This window comes from Salvelinus alpinus, chromosome 12, assembly GCF_045679555.1.
Source record: "Salvelinus alpinus chromosome 12, SLU_Salpinus.1, whole genome shotgun sequence".
Lineage (NCBI taxonomy): Eukaryota > Metazoa > Chordata > Actinopteri > Salmoniformes > Salmonidae > Salvelinus > Salvelinus alpinus.
The window spans coordinates 32,442,119-32,469,396 of NC_092097.1; the positions used below are offsets into that span (position 1 = coordinate 32,442,119).

Consider the following 27,278-nt stretch of genomic DNA (forward strand, 5'->3'; position numbering starts at 1 on the left):
CCTTGCTATTCATCCTGAAGAATCTGATTACACTACCAACTCAAAAGCTTGCGGTTTTGGGGGTTAATCAAAAAGGTGTTGGTATGGTGAGCAAATGTAGGATTGGCCAATGAAACATAATTAGTTTATGATGAACCACAATTTACAAGGCGTCCATCCACAGACTTCAGAATGAAGGAAATTGCACTTAATGATACAACACAGTAGATGAACCGATGACATTATCTGCTGGTAGTTCAAGGCTTTCTTAAAGTGCTCAATTTACAAAGTTGCGAAAAGAAAGGGGTTTTAGTGGCAGTTTATGACCTAGTGCTACTGGGAACTTCGCAAGTACAACATAGCAATGATGCAATATTACAGTTTTGATCAAAGGAGTTAACTTGTAAAGGACTGCAAATCACAATCATTATGTATAGAAATGCCAGTCTTTAGTCATCACTACTCCAGCATGTCTAGAAAATTAAATATATTGTACTTTTTATTTAACCTTTAACTAATTTATCATAAATAACTGATCAAATCAACTGCTATTTTTGCAAAGTCTTACATCTTTATTGAACGTGTGCCTTTTTACTAACATCCTATACTAGCTTGTATGTGTGATAGGTACGGTGAGCGGACTGTACCCGTATGTTTGAGGCTGTGTCTTGTCAGGTGGTAGCGCTGAACAAACCTCATGTTACACAGGGTGCAAGCGTAAGGTTTCACACCTAAACCCACAGAGCATCAATACATCATTTCAGAGCCTCGAATTTTAGGTTTAGGTATGAATATACTTGGACGTTAAATTGATTGGTAGTTTACCACTATACATGCCATAATGTACTCGCGATTAAGAAATCTTAAAAAATGTTTCCCCCAATGAAGTGATATTTTTAAATGTGTTTTTCAAAGCTTTTGTCCACAACACATCACATGAGCTGATGATGTCACCTGGTGGCAAAACTAACCCTTCTCATCCTTAAGGGAAATTTTATTATGGACTTTCATATCAAACCTGCAAATAAAATTGTGCTCATCTTTTTTTGTGCATAAAACCTGCCAACCCTGTATACTAGGGTTCAATTACAGGGATACAGTGAGCAGGTGCATACCCATATGAGTGAGGCTGTGTCTTGCCAGGTGGTAGCGCTGGAAGAACCTCTTGTCACACATGGTGCAACCAAATGGCTTCACCCCTATACACACAGAGCACCAACTTCAGTATAAAAAATGTCAACTGCCAAAAATGATCGATCTTAACTTTACTGTAGCTCAATAAGCTTAGCAAAGTTTTGGTCTTGTTCACCAGACAATTGACTTTGACAGAAAATCTGGTTTCAGTGGTTGGTCAGAAAGGTGCAATCTACTAATCCAATTGGGACACGATTTCAGTGCCCAATGAGTAGGCCATATTGGGCCGTTTCTATGTTCAAAGGGTAATGCTAAGAAAGGTAGTGCCCTAATACACTGCAATAATACACTACAAAACAACTGTTGTAGCCTAAGTGTGGCTACTCGCTGCCAATGGTTTAGCTAATAACAATTGCAATTTCCGAGTCAAGTTAGAATTTTGGGTGAAAATACTGGTGGACACATGGCTTCAAGTCATGCTGTTCATATGAACATTAGATGTGAAAATTTTAGGCAGTTGGTACATATTTAAACATTACACACATTCACACAACCATGTGATTTTTGCCATGCTATTGTGACGTCTCAAACTCCTGAAGCCGTCCGATTCTCATGCTACAATCCTGAAATCCATCAAAGTAGGGCTGGGCGATATGGCCAAAATATCATATATTTTTCACATGACGGCATTTAAAGTTTTGAATAATAACAATTCTAAATGTTTTATGAGTACCTACACTGAACAAAAATATAAAATTCAACATGTAAAATGTTGGTCCCGGCCTCCCGGGTGGCGTAGTGGTCTAGGGCACTGCATCGCAGTGCTAGCTGTGCAACCAGAGACTCTGGGTTCGAGCCCAGGCTCTGTCGCAGCCGGCCGCGACCGGGAGGTCCATGGGGCGACGCACAATTGGCCTAGCGTCGTCCGGGTTAGGGAGGGTTTGGCCGGTAGGGATATCCTTGTCTCATCGCGCAATAGCGACTCCTGCGGCGGGCCGGGCGCAGTGCACGCTGACCAGGTCGCTAGGTGTACGGTGTTTCCTCCGACACATTGGTGCGGCTGGCTTCCGGGTTGGATGCGCGCTGTTTTAAGAAGCAGTGTGGCTTGGTTGGGTTGTGTTTCAGAGGACGCATGGCTCTCGACCTTTGTCTCTCCCGAGCCCGTACGGGAGTTGTAGCGATGAGACAAGACAGTAACTACTAACAATTGGATACAATGAAATTGGGGAGAAAAAGGGGCAAACAAATTATAATAATTAAATTAAAAAAGTTGGTCCCATGTTTCATAAGCTAAAATAAAATATCCCAGAAATGTTCCATATGTACAAAAAGCTTATTTTCTCCCAAATTTTGTGCACAAATTTGTTTACATCCCTGTTAGTGAGAATTTCTCCTTTGCCAAGATAATCCATCCACCTGACAGGTGTGGCATATCAAGAAGCTGATTTAAAGAGCATAATCATAAACCAGGTGCACCTTGTGCTGGGGACAATAAAAGGCCATTCTAAATTGTGCAGTTGTCACAAGTGTCAAGATGAGGGAGTGTGCAATTGGCATACTGACGGCAGGAATGTCCACCAGAGAATTCCAATGTTCATTTCTGTACCATAAGCCGCTTCTAACGTCGTATCAGAGAATTTGGCAGTACGTCCAATGGCTTCACAACCGCAGACCACGTGTAACCACTCCAGCCCAGGACCTATACCTGGTTTCTTTACCTGAAGGATCTTCCGAGACCAGCCACCTAGACAGCTAGACAGTATTTGTCTGTAATAAAGCCCTTTTGTAGGGAAGAACTGGGCATGGCTCCCCAGTGGGTGGGCCTATGCCTTCCCAGGCACACCCATGGCTGCACCCCTCCCCAGTCATGTGAAATCCATAGATTAGGGCCTAATGAATTCATTTCAATTGACTGATTTCCTTATATTTCCTAACCCTAACTCAGTAAAATTGTTGTATGTTGCGTTTATATTTTTGTTCAGTATAGTTCATGACCCTAGGGTGAAAAAGCATATGTGATTTCAATGGGCTTTTCGCTATTCTTATTGTTTTATATGTTTGAATCCAACAATTTTTTTTCTCCATTTCTGCATTTCTGTTATAATTTCCACACTGTGCCATGCAGGGCTGCGTGATATGGGCAAAAAACAAACAAAGCCTAGTTAATTGGTGAACTGTTGGAATCATGGAAATAGAATGAATGTTCTAATTATATAGTTAGAATATAGTGGGCAGCACCTTGAATACATTGTTGTTTAACATGACAAAGAATGAATAAACCAGGGAGGAATTATTGACAGGGTAGGAACCAAAGTACTAGTCAGTGTTTCCAGTTGACCCTAATTAGATGTTACATTACATGTTGTTTTCTTCAATTATGTAGCTTAGCCAACATATTCATGCTTTACCTTTTCCTCTCCGATTTAAAAGATATAGGTTGTTCAAAACATGCTTATCTAGGCCTACACCAGCACTGGTACCATGCTGTATTAGATGGCTACATTTGTACTGACTCTTAGTACATTTAGCAAGCTAGCTCGCCAGCTAAATTAGTATTAGCGGCTAACAAGATTTATTTTAGCCACAACTTGCTATGAAAAGACAAACTAGCAGACAGTTTGTTTATCTTACTGTCAGCAAACTACTAAGTGAAATTAGAGAACGCTTGTGGAAAGCAGAATGTCACCAACATCTTGTTTCATCTATTTAACCATGCAGACTGCAGTGCTGAGTGAACGGCAAGAAAGTGCTTGTGACTCCGTGGTCGAGCAGCTACCCTCTCGAGTGACAGGGGGCAGTGCTTAGTGTGGAAAGCGTAGTGCAGCAGGAGGGAGAAAGACGACTAAAGTAGCAAAACGATGTAAACGCGCTGGGAGTTGCGTATTACATTTAACAAACCAAACTTAGAAAAATTGTTATATTAGGTAAAGTAAAAACCCAAACAGGTCCGTGCATCAATACCGGTAATATTGTCAAATACGGTATACCGCCCAGCCCTACATCAAAGATGGCTTCCATTGGACATTTTTGGAAAGACCGATGTAGCCAGCCTAAAGTTTTGGCTCTTAGCCAGACCCTAGCTCAACTCCAACATGGGGGTTTAAAGATTTTATATCAGACCTGGGGCTTGATTAAATGGGTTCATTTCACTAACAAGACTAATTTCTAAACATGATATGATGCTGGTTAACTAATGCTGTGCAATGATTTGAGGGTTGGAGAAGAATCCATCATAGTCCTCTAAACTGGTTAACTTGGAAATCTTTGGCCTATGTAGAACAATATTCAACATTTTACATTTTACATTTAAGTCATTTAGCAGACGCTCTTATCCAGAGCGACTTACAAACATCTTTCTCTCAGAAAACCTGTTCTGAAAGGAAACATGGCTAAGCATAAATGCAGTCTAATTTCTAAATAAAATGCCTTCAACAATAAAAATTTGAGTTGGATGCAGCCATAACTATCAATTAAATTGTATTATACCCCAACATCACATGGGGGGCGACTCATTTAACCACAATGCAGTGGGGCTCATGCATGGCATCTGAGGCCAGATTGAAGCGAGAGGGAGGGATTCAAAGTGAGGTCACATACCCGTATGAGTGAGGCTGTGTCTCTCCAGTTGATAACGCTGAATAAACCTCATGTCGCACATGGAACAAGCGTACGGCTTCACTCCTAAACACACAGAGCATACAAATATTAGCCATCTTTCTGTTGCAGTTTTATTCTATACATTTGCATGCTCGATTTCCTGCTTTACAACTTAAATAGTATAAACAATCACTTACAATGAAAAACCATACTTCGATAAAGAGTGTCCTTACCCTTAAGGGTACTAGAAATTACATTCCTCATATCATACAATGATTTTCTCTAAAGTTAAAAAACAATGTCATCTGGTCATAATCTCTCCCCTTGTTACAAATAGTCAATTATGAGGAACTCAAAATCAAGATCACTGACCCAAAAATGTTTTTGTTTTTTTTTTAAGTGGAAAAATACATTCTTAATACATAATGACATCACTCTAATATTTGATAACATGAGGATTTTTCTTTTTAGTGGACAGTAGTTTCCAACAAAGCCTCTTTATTCCATTCACTGAGATTGAGAAGGGTAAGGGTTTACCAACACAAGGACATTCAACAATGAATTTTCTGTCTAACTTAGTAGTCTAACCATAAAAATATTCATAACTGAATCATTTTGCATCAGCAGCTCCAGTAAAGTACTGAGAGTAAGATGGTAAATGAGACTCATACCCGTATGAGTGAGGCCGTGTCTCGCCAGGTGGTAACGCTGGTAGAACCTCATGTCACACATGGAACAAGCGTACGGCTTCACCCCTATACACACACAGAGCACCAGTCAATACACCCCTATACACACACAGAACACCAAACCTTAGAATAAATCTAAACCAAGAGTGTACCTGCACCAGTCATGTGAATATAGAAAGGCTTGTTTTAAGAACATGTGTTAACTGGGTTTGTATTGTGCCAGACACCAATATATGTATAAAAAAAAGTTGGAACTCAGTGGCTTAGTAAAGATAGAGGCTTTAAAGTAGTGGCAGCGGTGCAACTTGCCCAAAGAACTTCTATAAACAACTTCTTGGTCTCCATTTGTAGCCAACATATGTGAGATGGGTAAGGTGAGAGGACCCATACCCGTATGTTTGAGGCTGTGTCTTGCCAGGTGGTAACGCTGGAAAAACCTCATGTCACACATGGAACAAGCGTACGGCTTCACCCCTATACACACACAGAGCACCAGTCAATACACCCCTATACACACACAGAACACCAACTTTAGAAAAGTCTGCATCTTGCCCTTTGATAAACTAGAGTCCTTTACACACTCAAAGAAAGCCAGACATGCCAGAACATTGGCAGGAATTAAACGTCACAGCCATGCAAACTTGCACTGACATAAGTGTTCAACACAGTTGATATACATTCAAAATATTTAAATGGCTATAAAGTAATCTAAAACAAATTACGAGCATACCTCAGTCATTTCAGTATAGAAATATAGCTAATTAATGCACTCTCACTAAAGGGTTGGTTGGGCAATTTACAACGATGCAATGATATTGCCAAGATACTAATCCAGTGAATCCAGAGATATTAACTGAAAGCCACAAATTGTTTAGCGGTTCTTAAACTTTAGTTTGTTGAGGCTACACGCCAGTGTACGCATGAACATAAGGAACCTGTGAATTGGTGCAACATCAGTGTTTCCAGCCCATTGTAAAAAAATAAAAAAGGGCATGGTGTGCGGACTCATACCCGTATGAGTGAGGCTGTGTCTCGCCAGGTGGTAACGCTGGAAGAACCTCATGTCACACATGTTGCAAGCGTATGGCTTCACCCCTATACACAAAGAACATCAATATTTTAGCTAGCCGCCAACATCTTGTTTTTAAAAAAAATCCACCAAGTTGTCACTGATGTCAAGCCTTGTAAGAGAATATACTTTTCTAGCATGATAATAGTGTGAACTCTATCTGAAAACTCTATCTGAAGACACTTAATACAATTTGACAAATACATGGAGATTGATTTAAAATCATGAAGTATTGTACAACGCGCCTGAGATTAACAAGATAAAAAATATTATACCCAAACTTGAGTTTATGGTCATGTAAAGTACCAGTCAAAAGTTTGGACCCACCTACTCATTCCAGGGTTTTTCTTTATTTCAACATTGTAAAATAATAGTGAAGACATAAAAACTGTGAAATAACACACATGGAATCATGTAGTAACCAAAAAAGATTATTCTACAATGTAGAAAATAATACAATTAAGGAAAAACCTTGAATGAGTAGGGGTCCAAACTTTTGACTGGTACTGATTGTTAACTCACTTCATTGGGGAAACCTGGTTAGCACTACAATGTTACTCTATGAGGGCTATGGTGAGGTGGCGCCTACCCGTATGAGTGAGGCTGTGTCTCGCCAGGTGGTAACGCTGGAAGAACCTCATGTCACACATGTTGCATGCATACGGCTTCACCCCTATACACACACGCAGAGTATCAATATATTAGCTAGTGCTCTTATTATATAAAGTGGAACACACACCAATTCCCAAATCCCAAACTACAAGCATACATTTCATTAAAATGTGAGGACTGATTAGGTACATTACTAGAGGTGTAAATGTTTGTTGCTTTAGTGAGCAATTACTTCCTGATTAAGTCTTAACCTTTAGAGACAAACAATCAAGCATGCATTTAAGGTAAAAACAAAATGTTATTATGCCCAATCAAGTTCAATTAACAAAAGCCAAAGGTCAATTTGGGTTCAATAGCAACAAACGTCAGGATTCTACCACAAAAACGTTAGCTATAAATTAGGAAGTTAACGCTCACATCAAAATAAGTTATTTGGCTAAGAACTTGTTTTTATCTACAAAACTTCAAAAATAATCAGCCACATTCTGTACCAACTTCAAGCCATTATCAATTACATTTGAGCTACCTAGCCATGAACAACTACCAGTAAATCATGTACAAGGCTTAGACATCGATAGAGAGTGAGACACCATTCCCTCTGTGGGCAAGAGATAGACTTTTTCCACATACAGTGGGGCAAAAAAGTATTTAGTCAGCCACCAATTGTGCAAGTTCTCCCACTTAAAAAGATGAGGCCTGTAATTTTCATCATAGGTACACTTCAACTATGACAGACAAAATGATAAGAAAAAAAATCCAGAAACTCACATTGTAGGATTTTTTATGGATTTATTTGCAAATTATGGTGGAAAATAAGTATTTGGTCAATAACAAAAGTTTATCTCAATACTTTGTTATATACCCTTTGTTGGCAATGACAGAGGTCAAATGTTTTCTGTAAGTCTCCACAAGGTTTTCACACATTGTTGCTGGTATTTTGGCCCATTCCTCCATGCAGATCTCCTCTAGAGCAGTGATGTTTTGGGGCTGTTGCTGGGCAACACAGACTTTCAACTCCCTCCAAAGATTTTCTATGGGGTTGAGATCTGGAGACTGGCTAGGCCACTCCAGGACCTTGAAATGCTTCTTACAAAGCCACTTCTTCGTTGCCCGGGAGGTGTGTTTGGGATCCTTGTCATGCTGAAAGACACAGCCACGTTTCATCTTCAATGCCCTTGCTGATGGAAGGAGGTTTTCACTCAAAATCTCACGATACATGGCCCCATTCATTCTTTCCTTTACACGGATCAGTCGTCCTGGTCCCTTTGCAGAAAAACAGCCCCAAAGCATGATGTTTCCACCCCCATGCTTCACAGTAGGTATGGTGTTCTTTGGATGTAACTCAGCATTCTTTGTCATCCAAACACGACGAGTTGAGTTTTTACCAAAAAGTTATATTTTGGTTTCATCTGACCATATGCCATTCTCCCAATCTTCTTCTGGATCATCCAAATGCTCTCTAGCACACTTCAGACGGGCCTGGACATGTACTGGCTTAAGCAGGGGGACACGTCTGGCACTGCAGGATTTGAGTCCCTGGCGGCGTAGTGTGTTACTGATGGTAGGCTTTGTTACTTTGGTCCCAGCTCTCTGCAGGTCATTCACTAGGTCCCCCCGTGTGGTTCTGGGATTTTTGCTCACCGTTCTTGTGATCATTTTGACCCCACGGGGTGAGATCTTGCGTGGAGCCCCAGATCGAGGGAGATTATCAGTGGTCTTGTATGTCTTCCATTTCCTAATAATTGCTCCCACAGTTGATTTCTTCAAACCAAGCTGCTTACCTATTGCAGATTCAGTCTTCCCAGCCTGGTGCAGGTCTACAATTTTGTTTCTGGTGTCCTTTGACAGCTCTTTGGTCTTGGCCATAGTGGAGTTTGGAGTGTGACTGTTTGAGGTTGTGGACAGGTGTCTTTTATACTGATAACAAGTTCAAACAGGTGCCATTAATACAGGTAACGAGTGGAGGACAGAGGAGCCTCTTAAAGAAGAAGTTACAGGTCTGTGAGCCAGAAATCTTGCTTGTTTGTAGGTGACCAAATACTTATTTTCCACAATGTGATTATCTGGATTTTTTTTTCTCATAGTTGAAGTGTACCTATGATGAAAATTACAGGCCTCTCTCATCTTTTTAAGTGGGAGAACTTGCACAATTGGTGGCTGACTAAATACTTTTTTGCCCCACTGTAAGTCTAATAGTTTCAAACATTTTAAGTGTCAGAATGGTCAAATACATATAACTATATAGTATGTCTGCATTTCTACCCACAATACATGGCCAAAAGTACGTGGAAACCTGCTTGTCGAACATCTCATTCCAAAATCATGGGCATTAATATATAGAGTTGCTCCCCCTTTGCTGCTATAACAGCCTCCACTCTTCTGGGAAGGATTTCCACTAGACGTTGGAACATTGGAAGCAAGTCCCCGCAGCATTCAGCCACAATAGCATTAGTGAGGTCGGGCACGGATGTTGGGCGATTAAGCCTGGCTGGCAGTCTGCGTTCCAATTCATCCCAAAGGTGTTCGATGGGGTTGAGGTCAGGGCTCTGTGCAGACCAGTCAAGTTCTTCCACACCAATCTCAACGAACCATTTCTGTATGGACCTCATTTTTTGATGGGGGCATTGTCATGCTGAAACAGGAAACAACCTTCCCCAAACTGTTGCCACAAAGTTGGAAGCACAGAATCGTCTAGAATGTCATTGTATGCGATTGCATTAAGATTTCCTTTCACTGGAACTATGGGGCCTAGCCCGAACCATGAAAAACAGCCCCGGACCATTATTCCTCCTCCACCAAACTTTACAGTTGGCACTATGCAGTCGGGCAGGTAGCCTTCTCCTGGCATCCTCCAAACCCAGATTCATCTGTCGGACTGTCAGATGGTGAAGAGTGATTCATCACTCCAGAGAAGGCGTTTCCACTGCTCCAGTCCAATGGCGGCGAGCTTTACACCACTTCAGCCGACACTTGGCATTGCGCATGTTGATTTTAGGCTTGTGTGCAGCTGCTCGGTGATGGAAAACCATTTCATGAAGCTCCCGACTAACAGTTCTTGTGCTGACGTTGCTTCCAGAGGCAGTTTGGAACTCGATAGTGAGTGTTGCAACTAAGGACAGACGATTGTTGCACGCTACGCGCTTCAGCACTCTTCGGTTTTGTTCTGTGAGCTTGTATGGCCTAGCACTTCACGGCTGAGCCATTGTTGCGCCTAGACGTTTCCACTTGACAAAAAAAGTACTTACAGTTGACCGGGACAGCTCTAGAAGGGCAGGAATTTGACAAACTTCCTTGTTGGACAGGTGGCATCCTATAACGATGCCACGTTGAACGTCACCGAGCTCTTCAGTAATGGTCATTCTACTGTCAATGTTTGTCTATGGAGATTCCATGGCTGTGTGCTGGATTTTATACACTTGTCAGTAACGAGTGTGGCTGAAATAGTATAATCCTCTAATTTTAATGGGTGTCCACATACTTTTGGCCATGTAGTGTATATGAATGCCACAATTTTTGTCCTAGCATAAAGATTTGTCTCATCGTGAGCTCCTGAGGCTGGCAGACTGTCATGTAAGAAATACATATTTATTTTACACTCAATACATTTCTACTGAGAGGCTGCTCCATGACAAAGAGGAGTAAAATGGGTCGCTTGTTTTATGTGAGATGGGTACGGAAAGAGGACTCATACCCGTATGAGTGAGGCTGTGTCTCTCCAGGTGGTAACGCTGGAAAAACCTCATGTCACACATGGAACAAGCGTACGGCTTCACCCCTATACACACAGAGCATAAAAATATTAGCTATTCAATCTGCACAGAATGAAAAAAGGTTTTATACCAATTGCAAATTTCTGTCAAATCAAATTAGAGTAAGATTGGTTAGATTTACAAGGATAAACATATGGCCAAATGAACACACACAATACTTGACACTAACCAGGTTCCCATCCTACCTTTTTATGCACGTAAAGTCAGATAAATATCATAACAGGCCTAATGGAAACATGCTTTTTTATGCAAATATTGATATAATAACCATCATATTGAAGGAAACGTGGAGTGACGCGATGACATACAGTTTATTAGGCTACATATTAAATAAATTATGATTACTGCATTGTTGGGATTTGATGAAATAAGTAAGTTATGATGAACTTCACAGGGTGGTGAAACTGCAAGTTGATGAACTTGATGCTCCTTTCCAATAAATAGAGGGTCTTATTCTGATGACATGATGATCGATTCTTGGCTGCCGTTTATTTTTATTTGTCAATCTCACTTTTTTGTCCATAATCATCATGTAGGCCAGGTATTCCCAAACTGGGGTATGCGCAATGCCATCGGGGGTACTCCAAATAAAAATGTGATTCACATTTAAAAAAATATAATAATTCAAAATGTAGTGTCACCCATTACTCATTATGGGGAATTGTGTGTTGATGGGTGAGATTTTTTGTTGTTGATTTAACCAATTTTTAATTCAGGACCATCAGAGGCGCTAATATGATGAGAACTACATTGATTTGAGTTTCACTTATATATTTGGAGTAGTGCCTTTCCTCAGCCACAGTGTGTTATATGTGCAAAGGTTCTCTCTGAAATCGGTGAAACCTTCACTCTTGCGCAGACAGTTAGAAACAAAACATTGCGATTTGAAAAAAACAGGCCACGGGAGTTTGAGCGAGAATAAAGATGACTTTCAAGTAGTAAGATATGTATAAAAGCAACAGATACCATAAGAAGGGGCTAGAAGCGTCTTATATGGTGAGCTACCGAGTGGCTAGGACAGGCAAGCACCATACTATTGTGGAGGACTTAATTTTTTTCTGCTTCCGCAGACATGGCTGGGACAATGCTGGAGAAGGCCCAAAAAAACTATACAGACAATGCCTTCATCAAACAACACTGTTTCAGTGACATTTCAGTGACATGGCAGGAGATGTTTTGAAACCATTACTGCGTCGCATACAAGCCAGTGAATTATATGCGTTACAACTGGATGAGTCAACAGACGTTGGAAACCAGGACAACAGGAGAGGATATTTTTTAAAGTACTGGACAGCTTTGTGACATCAAATGGACTTTGGTGGTCAAGATGTGTTGGTATCTGTACTGAGGGCACAAAAGCCATGACAGGGAGACATTTTTTATTTTACCTTTATTTAACTAGGCAAGTCATTTAAGAACAAATTCGTATTTTCAATGACGGCCTAGGAACAGTGGGTTAACTGCCTTGTTCAGGGGCAGAACAGATTTTTACCTTGTCAGCTCGGGGATTCGATCTTGCAAACTTTTGGTTACTAGTCCAACGCTCTAACCACTAGGCTACCTGCCGCACATACATAGTGTGGTAACGCGCGTGCAAGCAGTTGCTCCCGACGCCACTTGGGTATGCTGCAGCATCCACCCGAAAGGCTCTTGCTGACAAGGGAAAACCTGACAGCTTGAAAAACGTTTTGGACACTACAGTGAAAATGGTTAACTTTGTTAAAGCAAGGCCACTGAACTCATGTATTTTCTGCATTATGCAATATGAGCAGCGACCATGTAACACTTTTACAACATACAGCAGTGCGCTGGTTATCAAGGAGCAAAGTATTGACACTTTTTTTTATTTTTTTTATTGAGAGACAAGCTTAAAGTTCTCTTTACTGACCACAACGTCCCTGACCGCTTGCATGATGACGAGTTTCTCACACGACTGGCCTATCTGGGTGATGTTCTCTCGCCTGAATGATCTGAATCTAGGATTACAGGGAATCTCTGTAACTATATTCAATGTGCTGGACAAAATTGAGACTGATTAAGAAGTTGGAGCTCTTCTCTGTCTGCATTAACAAGGACAACACACAGGTCTTTCCATCATTGTATGATTTTTTTGTGTGCAAATGAACTCAAGCTTACGGACAATGTCAAATGTGATACAGCGAAGTAAGTTGGGTGCGCAATTACGCAGGTATTTTCCTGAAACGGCTGACACAAACAACTGGATTCGTTATCCCTTTCATGCCCTGCCTCCAGTCCACTTACCGATATCTCAACAAGAGAGCCTCATCGAAATTGCAACAAGCGGTTCTGTGAAAATGTTATTTAAATCAGAAGCCACTGCCATATTTCTGGATTGGGCTGCGCTCAGAGTATCCTGCCTTGGCAAATCGCACTGTTAAGACACTGATGCCCTTTGCAACTACGTACCTATGGGAGAGTGGATTCTCGGGCCCTCACTAGCATGTAAACTAAATACAGGCACAGACTGTGTGTGGAAAAGGATTTAAGACAGACTCTCTCCAATACAACCCAAAATTGCAGAGTTATATGCATCCTTTCAAGAACACCCTTCTCATTAAATTGTGAATAACTCACCACAGGTTTTCGATGTACAAATAAGGTTTTATATGTAAGATAGTTAAAAGCAAAATGATTGATTATTATTATTTGTGCCCTGGTCCTATAAGAGCTCTTTGTCACTTCCCACGAGCCGGGTTGTGACAAAAACACTCACTCATTCTTATGTTTAATAAATGTGTGTGTGTGTGTGTGTGTGTGTGTGTGTGTGGCAGGCTTACAATGATGGCAAAAAAACATTTGAGAGTGCGCTGACCCTGGTGCTAGAGGGGGTACGCAGCTGGAGGTTGAATGTTTGAAGGGGTACGGGACTATAAAAAGTTTTGGAACCACTGATGTAGGCTATACGTTATATAATGCAAACTTGGAAAGCATAGTTTACTTTTCCAATATAGGAGATGCTGCAGGCCACTCGACAAATAGTTTACTTACCAATATTACTTTATCTCAGAAAATCATAGTTTCTTGATATCCATGCTGTAAATTCTATTCAAAATCTCATATTGCAAACAAAAAGCTACTGGTAACTTGCAACACCTTCACCTATATAAAGCAACATTGTCCTAAAACTGGGACCTTTGACCACAGAAGGCTGCACAATCTATAAACATTTGTACCAAGCAGACCTTTCATTTGTACTCTCACTGGTGTTGAGGGAACCATTTGAACATTTGTGATGATAACCCCTCTCCTTCATATAGTTGAGGTGAAAGGAAGTGTGAGCTTTGCTGGAAATTACTGTCCAAATGACAAACACTGAAAACCCTGTATACTGGGGCTCCAGTGCAGCACTACAGATGTAGCCTGTTTAGATAGAGATGGGTATGGTAAGAGGACGCATACCCGTGTGAATCAGGCTGTGTCTCTCCAGGTGGTAACGCTGAATAAATCTCATGTCACATATGCCACAAGCGTACGGCTTCTCCCCTAAATCGAAGAGTACCAGTTTTAGTGAAAGGTCCCCACAGAGAACACCAAAAACGGTGAATGAAAATCTGACACTAGACAAGGAGGCCATCTCATTCTTAAAAACACCAGTCACTTAATCCAAACTGGTGTTTCTGCTGGCCTTATGTATTTTATAACTGTATTAGCCAGGCATTTTAAACATCTCCCTAACTGGTAATGGAGAACCTCCAGAATTTTACTGGCCATTGTGGTCTTGACACATACCTGTATGAATGAGGATGTGTCTCTTCAGGTGATATCCACTCCTAAATGCACCATAACAGTGATTGCAGATGAAGTTTTTCTGCACTTTAGATATTGGACAGTTACCATTCTCATCCACAACAACCACCTATGCAGGATAGGACAGAATAGAGGCTCGTCAAAAACAAATTGTAGGCCTAAATACACCACACAGACAAAAACTCAAAGATACACATCTCCTAAATCATCACTACAAGTATGACTTCACTTTTGTATAGAAGGAAACATATGATTAATTGGTTTATTCAGTATGAGAAAAGCTAGTACTGTCCAAATAGTCCTGGTTAAAAAGGTAATAGATTATTTCTAGCTCCTTACAATTTTTATTTTATTTAAGAGTTGACCATTTAAATGACAAAGTACTCAAAACCTAGAGACGGGTTAACCCCTCCCACCCCCATATGTTACTGCTCCCCCTCTCTCACACAGTTGTGTTCCCCTCCCCCCTATCTCCTCTCCACTCCTCTCCCCACACAAACAAAATATGTGCACTCAAAGGCAACAACTCAGCTAGAGACAAAAGTCAGTCTTATACACATAGAACCAAATGCCCACAGACGTGCACACAAACACACTTTCAGTCTGTTTTTATAACACAATCCCTCCGAAACACAGAAAAGAGTCCATTTTGCTTTAAAAATTCAGAGGCACTGACCTTCCCTCCCCTCCCGTCTTGCTCTCTCACTTTACAGGGCGTTCCTGACTTCCTGTTCTTCTTTTTCAGCTGCATGTCTTCGTTGGCCCTCATTTCCTTCTCGTCCAGCAGGCGGGGGGTGTGGAAGTCGCCCTCCTTCCGGATAAGCTGGGGTGCACAGACAAGAGGGAGAGAGGGCTTTGAGTCAACCTGACTGGACTTTTTTTTTGATAGCCTGAAACGTACAAATAGGAATTACCGTACAGAAATAAAACAAGAAAGAATATATTCCTTGCTTTCTAAATAAAATAAAACGTGAAGGACAGGATTTTTTTGAATCCTTTATGGGATTATGCTGGGAAACTAATAATAATGAACAGTAAAAAATAATAAAAGCTTTGTCAAAAGACAGAAGGTAACCTCCCTTCATGCCTACTTTTCAATTGCTGTACATATCTGGCAGTCTCTTTAAATCATTACTGAAGACATAATTTTGGTATATTTGCAGCCCATAGTAAGAAAGTGCTTGACCTACATAAATGCAAGTTACTGCTGAGACCTAGCCAATGAGAAATATGTCAATTTCTAATTTGTTGTTCTTTCAGCAAGTGACAATGACAAACAACAAAGTCCCCCCCCCCCCCCCCCCTGCAGTGCCCCGGCGCCTCCTAACCAGGGGTGGACAGCTCATTCCAGATGGCAGGATCATGTGGCTCTGAGGACCGCGGTCTGGGCCATCCCTCTGGGGTGGTGGTCCATGTCCGAGCGGAGCCATCATCTTCTTGGGCGGACCGGCCATGGAGCTGGCCTGCATCAGGGCCATACTTGAGAGAACAGCCTCACAGCCAAGCAACCCCGCCTGGGAACAGAACCGAGCCTGAGTCAGGAAAATCCACTATCAGACATTTAGAAAATACATAGTGAGCTCATTTGTTGTTTTGGCTCTGTACTCCAACACTTTGGATTTGAAATAATACAATGACTATGAGGTTAAAGTGCAGACGGTCCACTTTATTTTACGGGCATTTTCTTCTATATTAGGGTGAACCGTTTAGAAATTACAGCACTTTTTGTACCTAGTCCTCCCCATTTTAGGGGACCATAAGTATTTGGGACAAATTCACTTGTGTATAAAGTAGTAAAAAGTTTCATATTTGGTCCCAAAGTTAGACGCACAAATATAATACCCGCAAGACATGCTAATCTCCCACCATTACAATAACAGGGGAGGTTTTCATTTTTGGTGGGGGTATGATATATTTGTGAGTCTAACTTTCACTCATTATTCTGCGCTTCTTCAGGTCAATCTGTTATCATGGTAGCATCCGCATTAATATAGAAGTCTTTAGAAACATTCTATTCTTATTTATAATAAAAGTGACTCCAAAATGACAATATAAATGGATAAATAATGTATTGGGCACAAAATAATCTGAAACTAGCAAAACAGCAAACGCATCCAGCATGTTTAGAGTCACAAGCTTGACGTAATCATTGAGCACTAGGAATATGGGACCAAATGCTAAAACTTGATTACTTTAATACAGAAGTGAATTTGTCCCAATACTTGGGGGGGGGGGGGGGAGACTATGTACAAAAAGTGCTGTAATTTATAACTGGTTGACCCGATATGGATGAAAATACCCTTAAATTAAAGCTGACAGTCTACACTTTAACCTCAGTCATTGTGTTGAAGTACAGAGCTAAAACAACATGTGTCACTGTTCCAATACGTTCGGAGCTCACTGTATAAATAGAACCAGTCTGGGTGTAGAGAGGAGCTAAACAAAGGAGAAAACAAAAACTCAAGACTTCCAGAGGCTGAGATAGCTACACCAGAAACGGTATGAAACAATAAAAGATATCAAATATTTTTTCAAACACTGAACCTTTTATGACGACAACATCCTGAGTGACAAAAGATAAATGTAGCCTAATAGTAGGCATGTTGGTTGTATAAATGTTATATTTTTTGTTGGAAAACAAACCCATTTCATATGATCTCGGACTGAGCTGCTGGGCAGATGTGACATTGCAGTGGGAACGGTGTATGTGAGGGCGGGGACGGGGGCGGGGACAAGGTCATCCAGGAATCCGTCAATCAGGATGGTCAGTCTGATGGGAGGCCACACCCACCTCACTCATCTAGCACTAAAACTGAAGAAGAGGACGATGTGTACAAAACATGAAAACGCATTCAATAATAATGAAATCATTTTTTTTTTCTCACTAAAACCTGCAGTAAATCAAATTGTAACTACTCCAAATCACACAACACCCAATTCTTACTCAAAAACAAGCATCCCCATAATAACTGTAGACAGTCCTTTGGTTAACTCCCTGTTTGCCTTTGTCACCAAAGGGGTATCCTACAAAGCAAGCTAGATCTACTCAGGGTTTTCTAAAGCTAACCAGCTTCAGTTTGCATCACATTCCATCTCAGGCTTCATCTGTATTACGACGGTGCATATCGCTCGTCCGCCTGCCGCTAACTCTAGCAGGCTTGTAACTGCGCATGCATGTAGCACTTGGCTTGTCGAACTCCAAAATCTTAAATGATACAATGCTGAAACATCAATCCATGGGCGAGTCAATGCCACAATTTCATTTGTGCCGAAATCAAAATGAAAGAAAAGTTATCTTGCAAATTCAGCAGGCTATGGTGTGAAATAGGCTTTTAGAAGTGCTGTCTTTATTTTATTACTACTTATTGTTAAATGCCGACTTGTGTGCTTATCAATGCACAACCACAAGCCCCCCCCCCCCCCCCACTCCTAATGACAAAATAATCGAGTCAAAAGAGTTCTGTGCGTTTAAAATGCATTCTGTCATTACTAAATGTGTAATGTGACAATAACATTATTTTTTAGCAAACATTTGGTTAAAAAAATATTTAAAATCCTCAAATGAAGGGGATGGTAATATTTGCAAGAGGGAGGGAATCTGATTTTATGGTCCTCAACTCGTGGCTCACTCACTTCAGGAAGTGGAGTTAGCCTGCCCCGGAGCAGGTTAGTTCTGAAGGATTCGTTGCCATAGAAATGTACCTGGCTAAAAAGGTAAGCCACCTTCTTATGAAACGTTATCCTGAGTTAAACTCAGAGTTGACCAAAGTTACCTCGCTAACATCTCATAACTGCTTCGTAGGATAACCCTTTGGTCACTTGGCTATGAATTAAGATTTTGAAAGAGCCGCTCAAGTGTCACACCAACACAACACATCTAGCTAGCTAATACCAAAAATGGGATTCTCAAGCAATTCCAATACAGAACAATACCAATTGTGCACATAAACATAGCTAACGTTAGCTAGCTGTTGAACAGGTGTGAGCACAATAAATATACAATAAATTTGAGACAAAGAGAGGGCTGATACTGCAAGTTAGCTAGCTAACAGATTTGAGAATAGGGTGCCTCCACATGATTTTAATCACTTTCTGACTGCACCCCTGTTGATTTGAACGAAACCTTTCATACGTGTTTACCCATGGTGGAAACAGTAGTCAGAAAGTGACTTTTTGCAACGGAATGCCAAAACATTGAGCGAGGTGCTCAAAGGCGACTTATTTTGCATACCCCACCATACCATGAGATGTCCATGCCTTCATCACTGAAAACGATTAACGGTTGAGTTTGATATCATTTCAAAGCTTACAAAACAGGGATTCAAAATGGTCTGATTTCTTGAACATAAAAAAAAAAGAAAAAAAGAGCTTTATTACATTTCTCGTTTTCACAAATGTTGTAGCTTCGACCCTTTTTGACATCATCTTAAGTGTTTGTGTTGTGCCCGTCATTGGTTGAGACAGTATACTCTTAAATACAGGGTGGGTGTCATTGCAAACATAGAACTTAATTCCTAAACTGGACCACTCTCTTCAGACACCTGAAATTTAGCTGATACAGCATTGACATTTAAATTGTATTGAAACTTTCAACTTTCAAGTAGTGCCAGAAAGATGGACGCCGCTCCACCCACTGTCGAATGTCAACTTGAATGGGTTTGTCTATTCTATTATCCATTTCTATGATTTCAATAAGTTTCCTATGAAAGATCAAATGTAATTCATAACGGATATTGCCACTCAAGTCAACATTATATGATGGGTGGACCTCCAACCATCTTGTGGTAACATTTGAAAGTTGGAATGTCAACTTTAAACACATTTGAGTAAATCTATCAGCCCAAACATGACACCGACCCACCCTGTATTCAAGAGTATACTGTGTCTCAACTAATGGCAGGCACAAAAAACAACTCAGATTATGTCATATAGGGTCTTAGCTACAACACACACTGAACAAAAATATAAACACAACATTTCAAACAAATGTTATGTCACATACACCAAATATAACAGGTGTAGACCTTACAGTGAAATGCTTACTTACAAGCCCTTAACCAACAATGCAGTTAAGAAAAATAAGTGTTAAGTAAAAAATTGAAAATAAAAGTAACAAATAATTAAAGATCACCAGTAAAATAATAGCGAGGCTATATACAGGGTACCGGTAAAGAGGGGGGTACCGGTACAGATCTGGACCCTCTCTAAAATTATCTGCCGAAATTGTTGCAACCCCTATTACTAGCCTGTTCCCTGTTCAACCTCTCTTTCGCATCGTCTGAGATTCACAAAGATTGGAAAGCAGCTGCGGTCATCCCCCTCTTCAAAGGGGAGACTCTAGACACAAACTGCTACAGACCTATATCTATCCTACCCTGCCTTTCTAAGGTCTTCGAAAGCCAAGTAAACAAACAGATTACCAACCATTTCGAATCCCACCGTACCTTCTCCGCTATGCAATCTGGTTTCAGAGCTGGTCATGGGCACACCTCAGCCACGCTCAAGGTCCTAAACGATATCATAACAGCCATCGATAAGAGATAATACGGTGCAGCCGTATTAATCGACCTGGCCAAGGCTTTCGACTCTGTCAATCACCACATTCTTATCGGCAGACTCAACAGCCTTGGTTTCTCAAATGATTGCCTCGCCTGGTTCACCAACTACTTCTCTGATAGAGTTCAGTGTGTCAAATCGGAGGGCCTGTTGTCCGGACCTCTGGCAGTCTCTATGGGGGTGCCACTGGGTTAAATTCACGGGCTGACTCTTTTCTTTGTATACATCAATGATGTCGCTCTTGCTGCTGGTGAGTCGCTGATCCACCTCTACGCAGACGACACAATTCTGTATACTTCTGGCCCTTCTTTGGACACTGTGTTAACTAACCTCCAGACGAGCGCCAATGCCATACAACTCTACTTCCGTGGCCTCCAACTGCTCTTAAATGCAAGTAAAACTAAACGCATGCTCTTCAACCGATCGCTGCCCGCACCTGCCCGCCCGTCTAGCATCACTACTCTGGTCGGTTCTGACTTAGAATATGTGGACAACTACAAATACCTAAGTGTCTGGTTAGACTGTAAACTCTCCTTACAGACTCACATTAAGCATCTCCAATCCAAAATTAAATCTAGAATTGGCTTCCTATTTCGCAAAAAAGCATCCTTCACTCATGCTGCCAAACATACCCTAGTAAAACTGACCATCCTACCGATCCTGATGATGATGTCAAGTTTTAAGGAAGCGTGGAATTGGTGTGCTGACTGCAGGAATGTGCACCAGAGAATGGAATGTTAATTTCTCTACCATAAGCTGCCTAAAACATAGTTGTAGAGAATTTAGCAACCAGACTCACAACCGCAGACCACGTGTAACCCTGCCAGCCCAGGACCTCCACATCCGGTTTCTTCACCTGCGGGATCATCTGAAGGGTGGGGGGGGTGTATTTCTGTCTGTAATAAAGCCCTTTTGTGGGAAAAAACTCTTTCTGATAGGCTGGGCCTGTCTCCCCAGTGGGTGTTACCACTAGAGGACGACCAATTATTTGGAATGACCGATTAATTTGGGCCGATTTCAAGTTTTCATAACAATCGGAAATCGGTATTTTTGGACACCGTCTTGGCAGATTTTTAAATTATTTTAAATTATTTTTTATACACCTTAATTTAACTAGGCAAGTCAGCTAAGAACACATTTTTATTTTCAATGCCGGCCTAGGAACGGTGGGTTAACTGCCTTGTTCAGGGGCAGAATGACAGATTTTTACCTTGTCAGCTCGGGGATTCGTTTTTGCAACCTTCCGGTTACTAGTCCAACGCTGTAACCACCTGCCTTACATTGCACTCCATGAGGAGCCTGCGTGGCAGGCTGACTACATGTTACGCGAGGGCAGCAAGAAGCCAAGGTAAGTTGCTAGCTAGCATTAAACTTATAAAAAACAATCAATCTTCACATAATCACTAGTTAACTACACATGGTTGATGATATTACTAGTTTATCTAGCGTGTCCCGCGTTGCATATAATCGATGCAGTGCCTGTTAATTTCTCATCGAATCACAGCCTACTTCGCCAAAAGGGTGCTGATTTATTTAGCACTGTCGTTGCACCAAACCTAACCATAAATAGCAATGCCTTTCTTTAAAATCAATACACACGTATACATTTTTAAACCTGCATATTTAGTTAATATTGCCCGCTAACATGAATTTCTTATAATTAGGGAAATTGTGTCACTTCTCTTGCGTTCCGTGCAAGCAGTCAGGGTATATGCAGCAGTTTGGGCCTCCTGGCTCGTTGCAAACTGTGTGAAGTCCATTTATTCCTAACAAAGACCGTAATTAATTTGCCAGATTTTTACATAATTATGACATAACATTGAAGGTTGTACAATGTAACAGCAATATTTAAACAATATTTAAATGTTTTGTTTTCGAAATGATAGTTTCCGGATTCGACCATATTAATGACAAAATGCTCGTATTTCTGTGTGTTATTATGTTATAATTAAGTCTATGATTTGATATTTGATAGAGCAGTCTGACTGAGCGATGGTAGGCAGCAGCAGGCTCGTACGCATTCATTCAAACAGCACTTTCGTGCGTTTTGCCAGCAGCTCTTCGCAATGCTTCAAGCACTGAGCTGTTTATGACTTCAAGCCTATCAACTCTCGAGATTAGGCTAGTGTAACCGATGTGAAATGGCTAGCTAGTTAGCGGGGTGCGTGCTAATAGCGTTTCAAATGTCACTCGCTCTGAGACTTGGAGTAGTTGTTCCCCTTGCTCTGCAAGGGCCGCGGCTTTTGTGGAGCGATGGGCAACGATGCTTCGAGGGTGGCTGTTGTCGATGTGTTCCTGGTTCGAGCCCAGGTAGGGGCGAGGAGAGGGACGGAAGCTATACTGTTACACTGGCAATACTAAAGTGCCTATAAGAAAATCCAATAGTCAAAGGCATATGAAATACAAATGGTATAGAGAGAAATAGTCCTATAATAACTACAACCTAAAACTTCCTACCTCGGAATATTGAAGACTCATGTTAAAAGGAACCACCAGCTTCCATATGTTCTCATGTTCTGAGCAAGGAACTTAAACGTTAGCTTTCTTACATGGCACATATTGCACTTTTACTTTCTTCTCCAACACTTTGTTTTTGCATTATTTAAACCAAATTGAACATGTATCATTATTTATTTGAGGCTAAATTTATTGAATTGATGTATTATATTAAGTTAAAATAAGTGTTCATTCAGTATTGTTGTAATTGTCATTATTACAAAAAATATATAAATTTAAAATCGTCTGATTAATCGATATCGGCTTTTTTGGTCCTCCAATACCCGGTATCGGTGTTGAAAAATCCTAATCGGTCGACCTCTAGTTACCACATTCCAAGACCCACCCATGGCTGCACCCCTGCCCAGTTATGTGAAAACCATAGATTATAGCCCAATGAATTAATTTCAATTGACATAATTCCTTACATTAACTGTAACTCAGTAAAAAATATATATATATTTCATGTTGCATTTATATTTTAGTTCAGTATATACGGACACATAAAAAACAGATAAAGGTATAGCTTAAAATGTTAATTTTATTAGACAAAAGTTAGACAACCCTGTTTGTAAGCTTTCAAATGATTTCAATCTCAACCGTTTCAGTGATGAAGACATGGGTTTCGTGGTAGGGTGGGATATGCAAAATGAGTTAACGTTAAAGGCCAATTGCTGTCAAACTAGATTTTTAAATAGAAGTTTTAAATAGAAGGGATGGTTGTTTAGCAACAAAACCAACAGGTGTGCAACTATGAGGCAAAACAGACAGAGAGGCATAGACTGTTGACAACATGTAAACTATATTTGGTCTCCAAATGTTTATTGAAACCAACACATTTGCAGTGTGCACTCGTCTCAAATACATTGTACAGTTGTTGGGTTAGTTAGCGAATTTGTCATATTAGCATAGACATCAGTCAACACGTCTCAAAGCATGGTACCATTAAGCAATAAGGCCTGAGGGGTGTGGTATATGGCCAATATACCACAGCTAAGTGCTGTTCTGAAGCGCAACACAGAGTTTCTGGATACAGCCCTTAGCCGTGGTATATTGGCCATATACCACAACCCCCCAAGATGCCTTATTGCTATTATAAAAACTGGTTACCAACGTAATTTGAGCAGTAAAAATAAATGATTTGATATACCACGGCTATCAGCCAATCAGCATTCAGGGCTCGAACCACCTAGTTTATTTTAAAAAAAACAGCTATTTTTACTGCGCTTATTACGCTGGTAAACAGTTTATAATAGCAATAAAGCATCTTGGGGATTTGTGATGTATGGCCAATATACCACGCCTAAGGGCTGTGTCCAGACAACTCGCGTTGCGTGGAGCATGAACAGCCCTTAGCTGTGGTATATTGGCCTTATTGCTTAAATATACAATGAGCTGAAACCAAGCCACCTACGATTCCCCACAAGGCAGCTTCTTGTTGTTGCTAGCTATCTTGACCATCTAAAATCATAACGCACGCCTACCCGGGCACGTCAATGTCGTGACGTTGTCGGCCAACCCGTCTATACATTTCCAAACTATGAGGTTGGAATAATACTGTGAAGATGACAATAATGCATGAAATGTAATAATGAAATTTCGGTTGGTTGGAGTTTTGGCCTGGTAAAATGAGATCATAGACCAATAAGAGAGTTCCAACCCTCTCTGCCAATAACAGCTAGTTTTCCCCTCCCTACTCAGAGCACTCCCAGACAATCCTAGCAAATGTATTACTTTAGAAATGGCTATTTGCTAAGAAGCTATTTTTCTTTTTTAACATTTTCATTGAAGACAATCACAGTAAAGTACTTAATCGTTATCCCAAAAATATTTGATAGACAAAAACGAATGCAGTGGACATTTAAGCACCGCCATCTCCTGAATGATTTGTCATTCAGGGTCAATAAGTCACTTTCTGACCACTTATACCATGGGCAAATATATATGGAAGGTTTTGTTCAAATCTAAAGGGGTGCAGTCAGAAAGTGACTTTAATCATATGCAACGACCCCATTGCCACATAATTGAAACACATTTTACAAATGAAACCAATGGCACCCATAGCCGGCAAGCTAATGATCCAAGAAAAACCTCAAAACTATATTTTACCAACCATTGCTAACACTACATAAATATTTGTAATTTGGTAGGTGCCAGAACCACTGCATCAGAAACCTCTTGATACACTAGCAGCTGATTATCATAACAGATTATTACAAATAGTAAAGTTAGCTGGCTATTTTCCCTGGCTGCACTGCAGCTAGGTAACGTTAACGGGGCAAGGTTATTGACCATCAAGTAGTGTGAAAAACATGCTAGTTAACTGTCACGGTATAAATACTAGTCGATGTAATATTTAATTGACTAACCCCAAAAATGAAAGCATTTCCTCATAACTCACGGAAACAAAACAGAGCGAATACGAGCTAGCTGTTTCGGGCTAACATATCGGCGTTACCGTTGGCCTCCATGCACATCAAATCTTACAAACTTGAGTTGCCATCCATCTACAAATCGAAATATGATATCGCTAGGCAATTTCGATGTGATTAGATCCGGATAAATACAACTAGTTAGATAAAATAACAGTTCGAGGATTGCTATCAAACGAGGCACAAGACTGAGCAGTTACAGCAAGATTTCGCGATAAATAGGGAATGGTCGATGCGTACCGTAGTTGGCTACCGTTCTCCCCCTCCCCTGTTGTCTACGCTAACTCAAGTCGTGTCACTTCTTTTTTGCTTAGAGGCGGAGGCCGAATTTCGCAAATATCGTCTGATACACGACTTAACATACAAAACATTGGTGATATTCAAACGTTGTTTTTTGTTATTTACCTTTAATTTTCCTCGTCTGTCGTGGCTCGTCACCCGAGTTCCAATTTCTTTCAGTTTACAAACACAGGAAACGCCACCGGATGTGCTCCCTGAGGAGTATCCTGCTATGTGATTGGAGAAAATGGGTATACACGTCTGCCATGTTGGTGAATGTGAAAACGTTACTCCATTTTAGTTGGTATCAATTAGCTGCCTCAACTACAGATAATTTCAGTTTAGAAGGGGATTATTTTTGCCTTAACATTGTCTGGATTCATGCACGTTGATTTTCTTCCACAAAAACATGATTTTCAGCCTTTGCCCTTCCCAAAAACATCATCATAGCTTAGGCTATGCTAAAACATTGGAGTTCCAATAGGATGTGTGAATCAAAGCATGTAATTTCCAATTTTGTAACTGATAATTACAATAATATATGCCATTTAGTAGACACTTTTGTCCAAGGTGACTACAGTCATGTGTGCATACATTTACACAGGGGTAGTCCAGGGAATCAAACACATTACCTGTCACTGAAAGCGCCTACCAACTGAGCTACGAAGGATGACAAAAGCATTGGCTTTAGAATGTTACCATTTTCTTTGCCCAATGCATAGCCTAGGGGAGAGTGTGGTAAATTGGGCCATTTTTTACATTCAGCATCACTGAACAGTACTCTAGTATTCTTTCTAACAAAGACATCTATATATATTTCAGGATGTTGTGTATCACTAGAAATAATCAGAATTCATGTAAACATAACAGTTTTGAAAACAACTTGTCCAAAAAACACTTGTCTCTTGGCACAACTTACCCCAGTTATAAATTGAGTCACAGGACAGGGTAAATTAAGCCGCATACAAATTTCTGTTATGAATGAAATATTATATTTCATTTGCACACACTGTATATAGACTTTTTCTATTGTATTATTGACTGTATGTTTGTCTATTCCATGTGTAACTCTGTGTTGTAGTTTGTGTCGCACTGCTTTGCTTTATCTTGGCCAGGTCGCAGTTGTAAATGAGAACTTGTTCTCAACTGGCCTCCCTGGTTAAATAAAGGTGAAATAAAAAAATAAAAATTACAAAAAATAATTATACAATTATAATATTTATAATGCATGTTTTTTGTATTCATAACACTTGGATAATTAACTTCTTTCAATAAAGCGTTTCACATTCTCTTCTGGAATTGGTTCACATTATCTACTGGTTGAAATTAAGTCTCTCATTTGATGAAATACTACACCTATCCTGTGTCCTCAGATCAGCTCAGATGAAGGAAATTAGATATTGAGATTAACCTGTTTTAGAGTATTTACATGATGCATAGGGAGTGCAATGTACTGTTTTTAAAATTCTGTTTCTGTATATATGAATTACAAATCAGCCTTTAACTAGTTAAATTATGTGTTCTAGTCTATTGCATAGTTACAATGTGTAGCCATTGATGTCCCAGAAGCAAGATTGGTAAACACTGTTGAAGTGTATAATTGTAATACATACATGTAGACACAGCATCATTCAAATGCTGGAGTTTGATACTCCTGGTATTGGATATGACTGGCATTTATACTTGAACCGTATATACGTGATAAGTGAACATATTAAATGTACAAGCTACAATGTGGGGAACTCATGCTTGGTAATAACTACATGTATATACGACTTGCATATTGACATGTAAGAGTCATGTGTGTAACAGTCATTTTCTGCAATTTCTTGGGGATTAATTATTAACTGTTGGAAGCAATTAAAACCCCTGTTCTGAACTAATATTTTTACCAAAC

General features: G+C 40.4%; 1 protein-coding gene across 50 annotated transcripts in view; it reads right to left on the reverse strand.

Moving 5' to 3' along the window:
- LOC139535899 (zinc finger protein 431-like) overlaps positions 1–25,660 on the reverse strand; it is a 41,219-nt gene extending 15,559 nt beyond the window's left edge. For 26 of the 50 annotated variants that reach the window (XM_071335837.1, XM_071335836.1, XM_071335829.1 and 23 more), the window contains exons 1-14: positions 25,508–25,660; positions 17,262–17,430; positions 15,947–16,132; positions 15,295–15,441; positions 14,601–14,727; positions 14,271–14,354; positions 10,772–10,855; positions 7,058–7,141; positions 6,411–6,494; positions 5,790–5,873; positions 5,382–5,465; positions 4,711–4,794; positions 1,095–1,178; positions 627–710 (exon numbers count right to left, since the gene is read on the reverse strand). In XM_071335837.1, coding sequence (XP_071191938.1) covers positions 627–710; positions 1,095–1,178; positions 4,711–4,794; positions 5,382–5,465; positions 5,790–5,873; positions 6,411–6,494; positions 7,058–7,141; positions 10,772–10,855; positions 14,271–14,354; positions 14,601–14,727; positions 15,295–15,441; positions 15,947–16,132; positions 17,262–17,306 — 1,261 coding nt within the window. In that variant the 5' untranslated portion in view covers positions 17,307–17,430; positions 25,508–25,660. Of the gene's footprint in view, positions 1–626; positions 711–1,094; positions 1,179–4,710; positions 4,795–5,381; positions 5,466–5,789; positions 5,874–6,410; positions 6,495–7,057; positions 7,142–10,771; positions 10,856–14,270; positions 14,355–14,600; positions 14,728–15,294; positions 15,442–15,946; positions 16,133–17,261; positions 17,431–25,039; positions 25,317–25,342; positions 25,415–25,507 lie in introns of those variants that run through there. The other 24 variants (XM_071335826.1, XM_071335835.1, XM_071335819.1 and 21 more) reach the window with 20 other exon arrangements.
- Between the last annotated feature and the right edge of the window lie 1,618 nt (positions 25,661–27,278).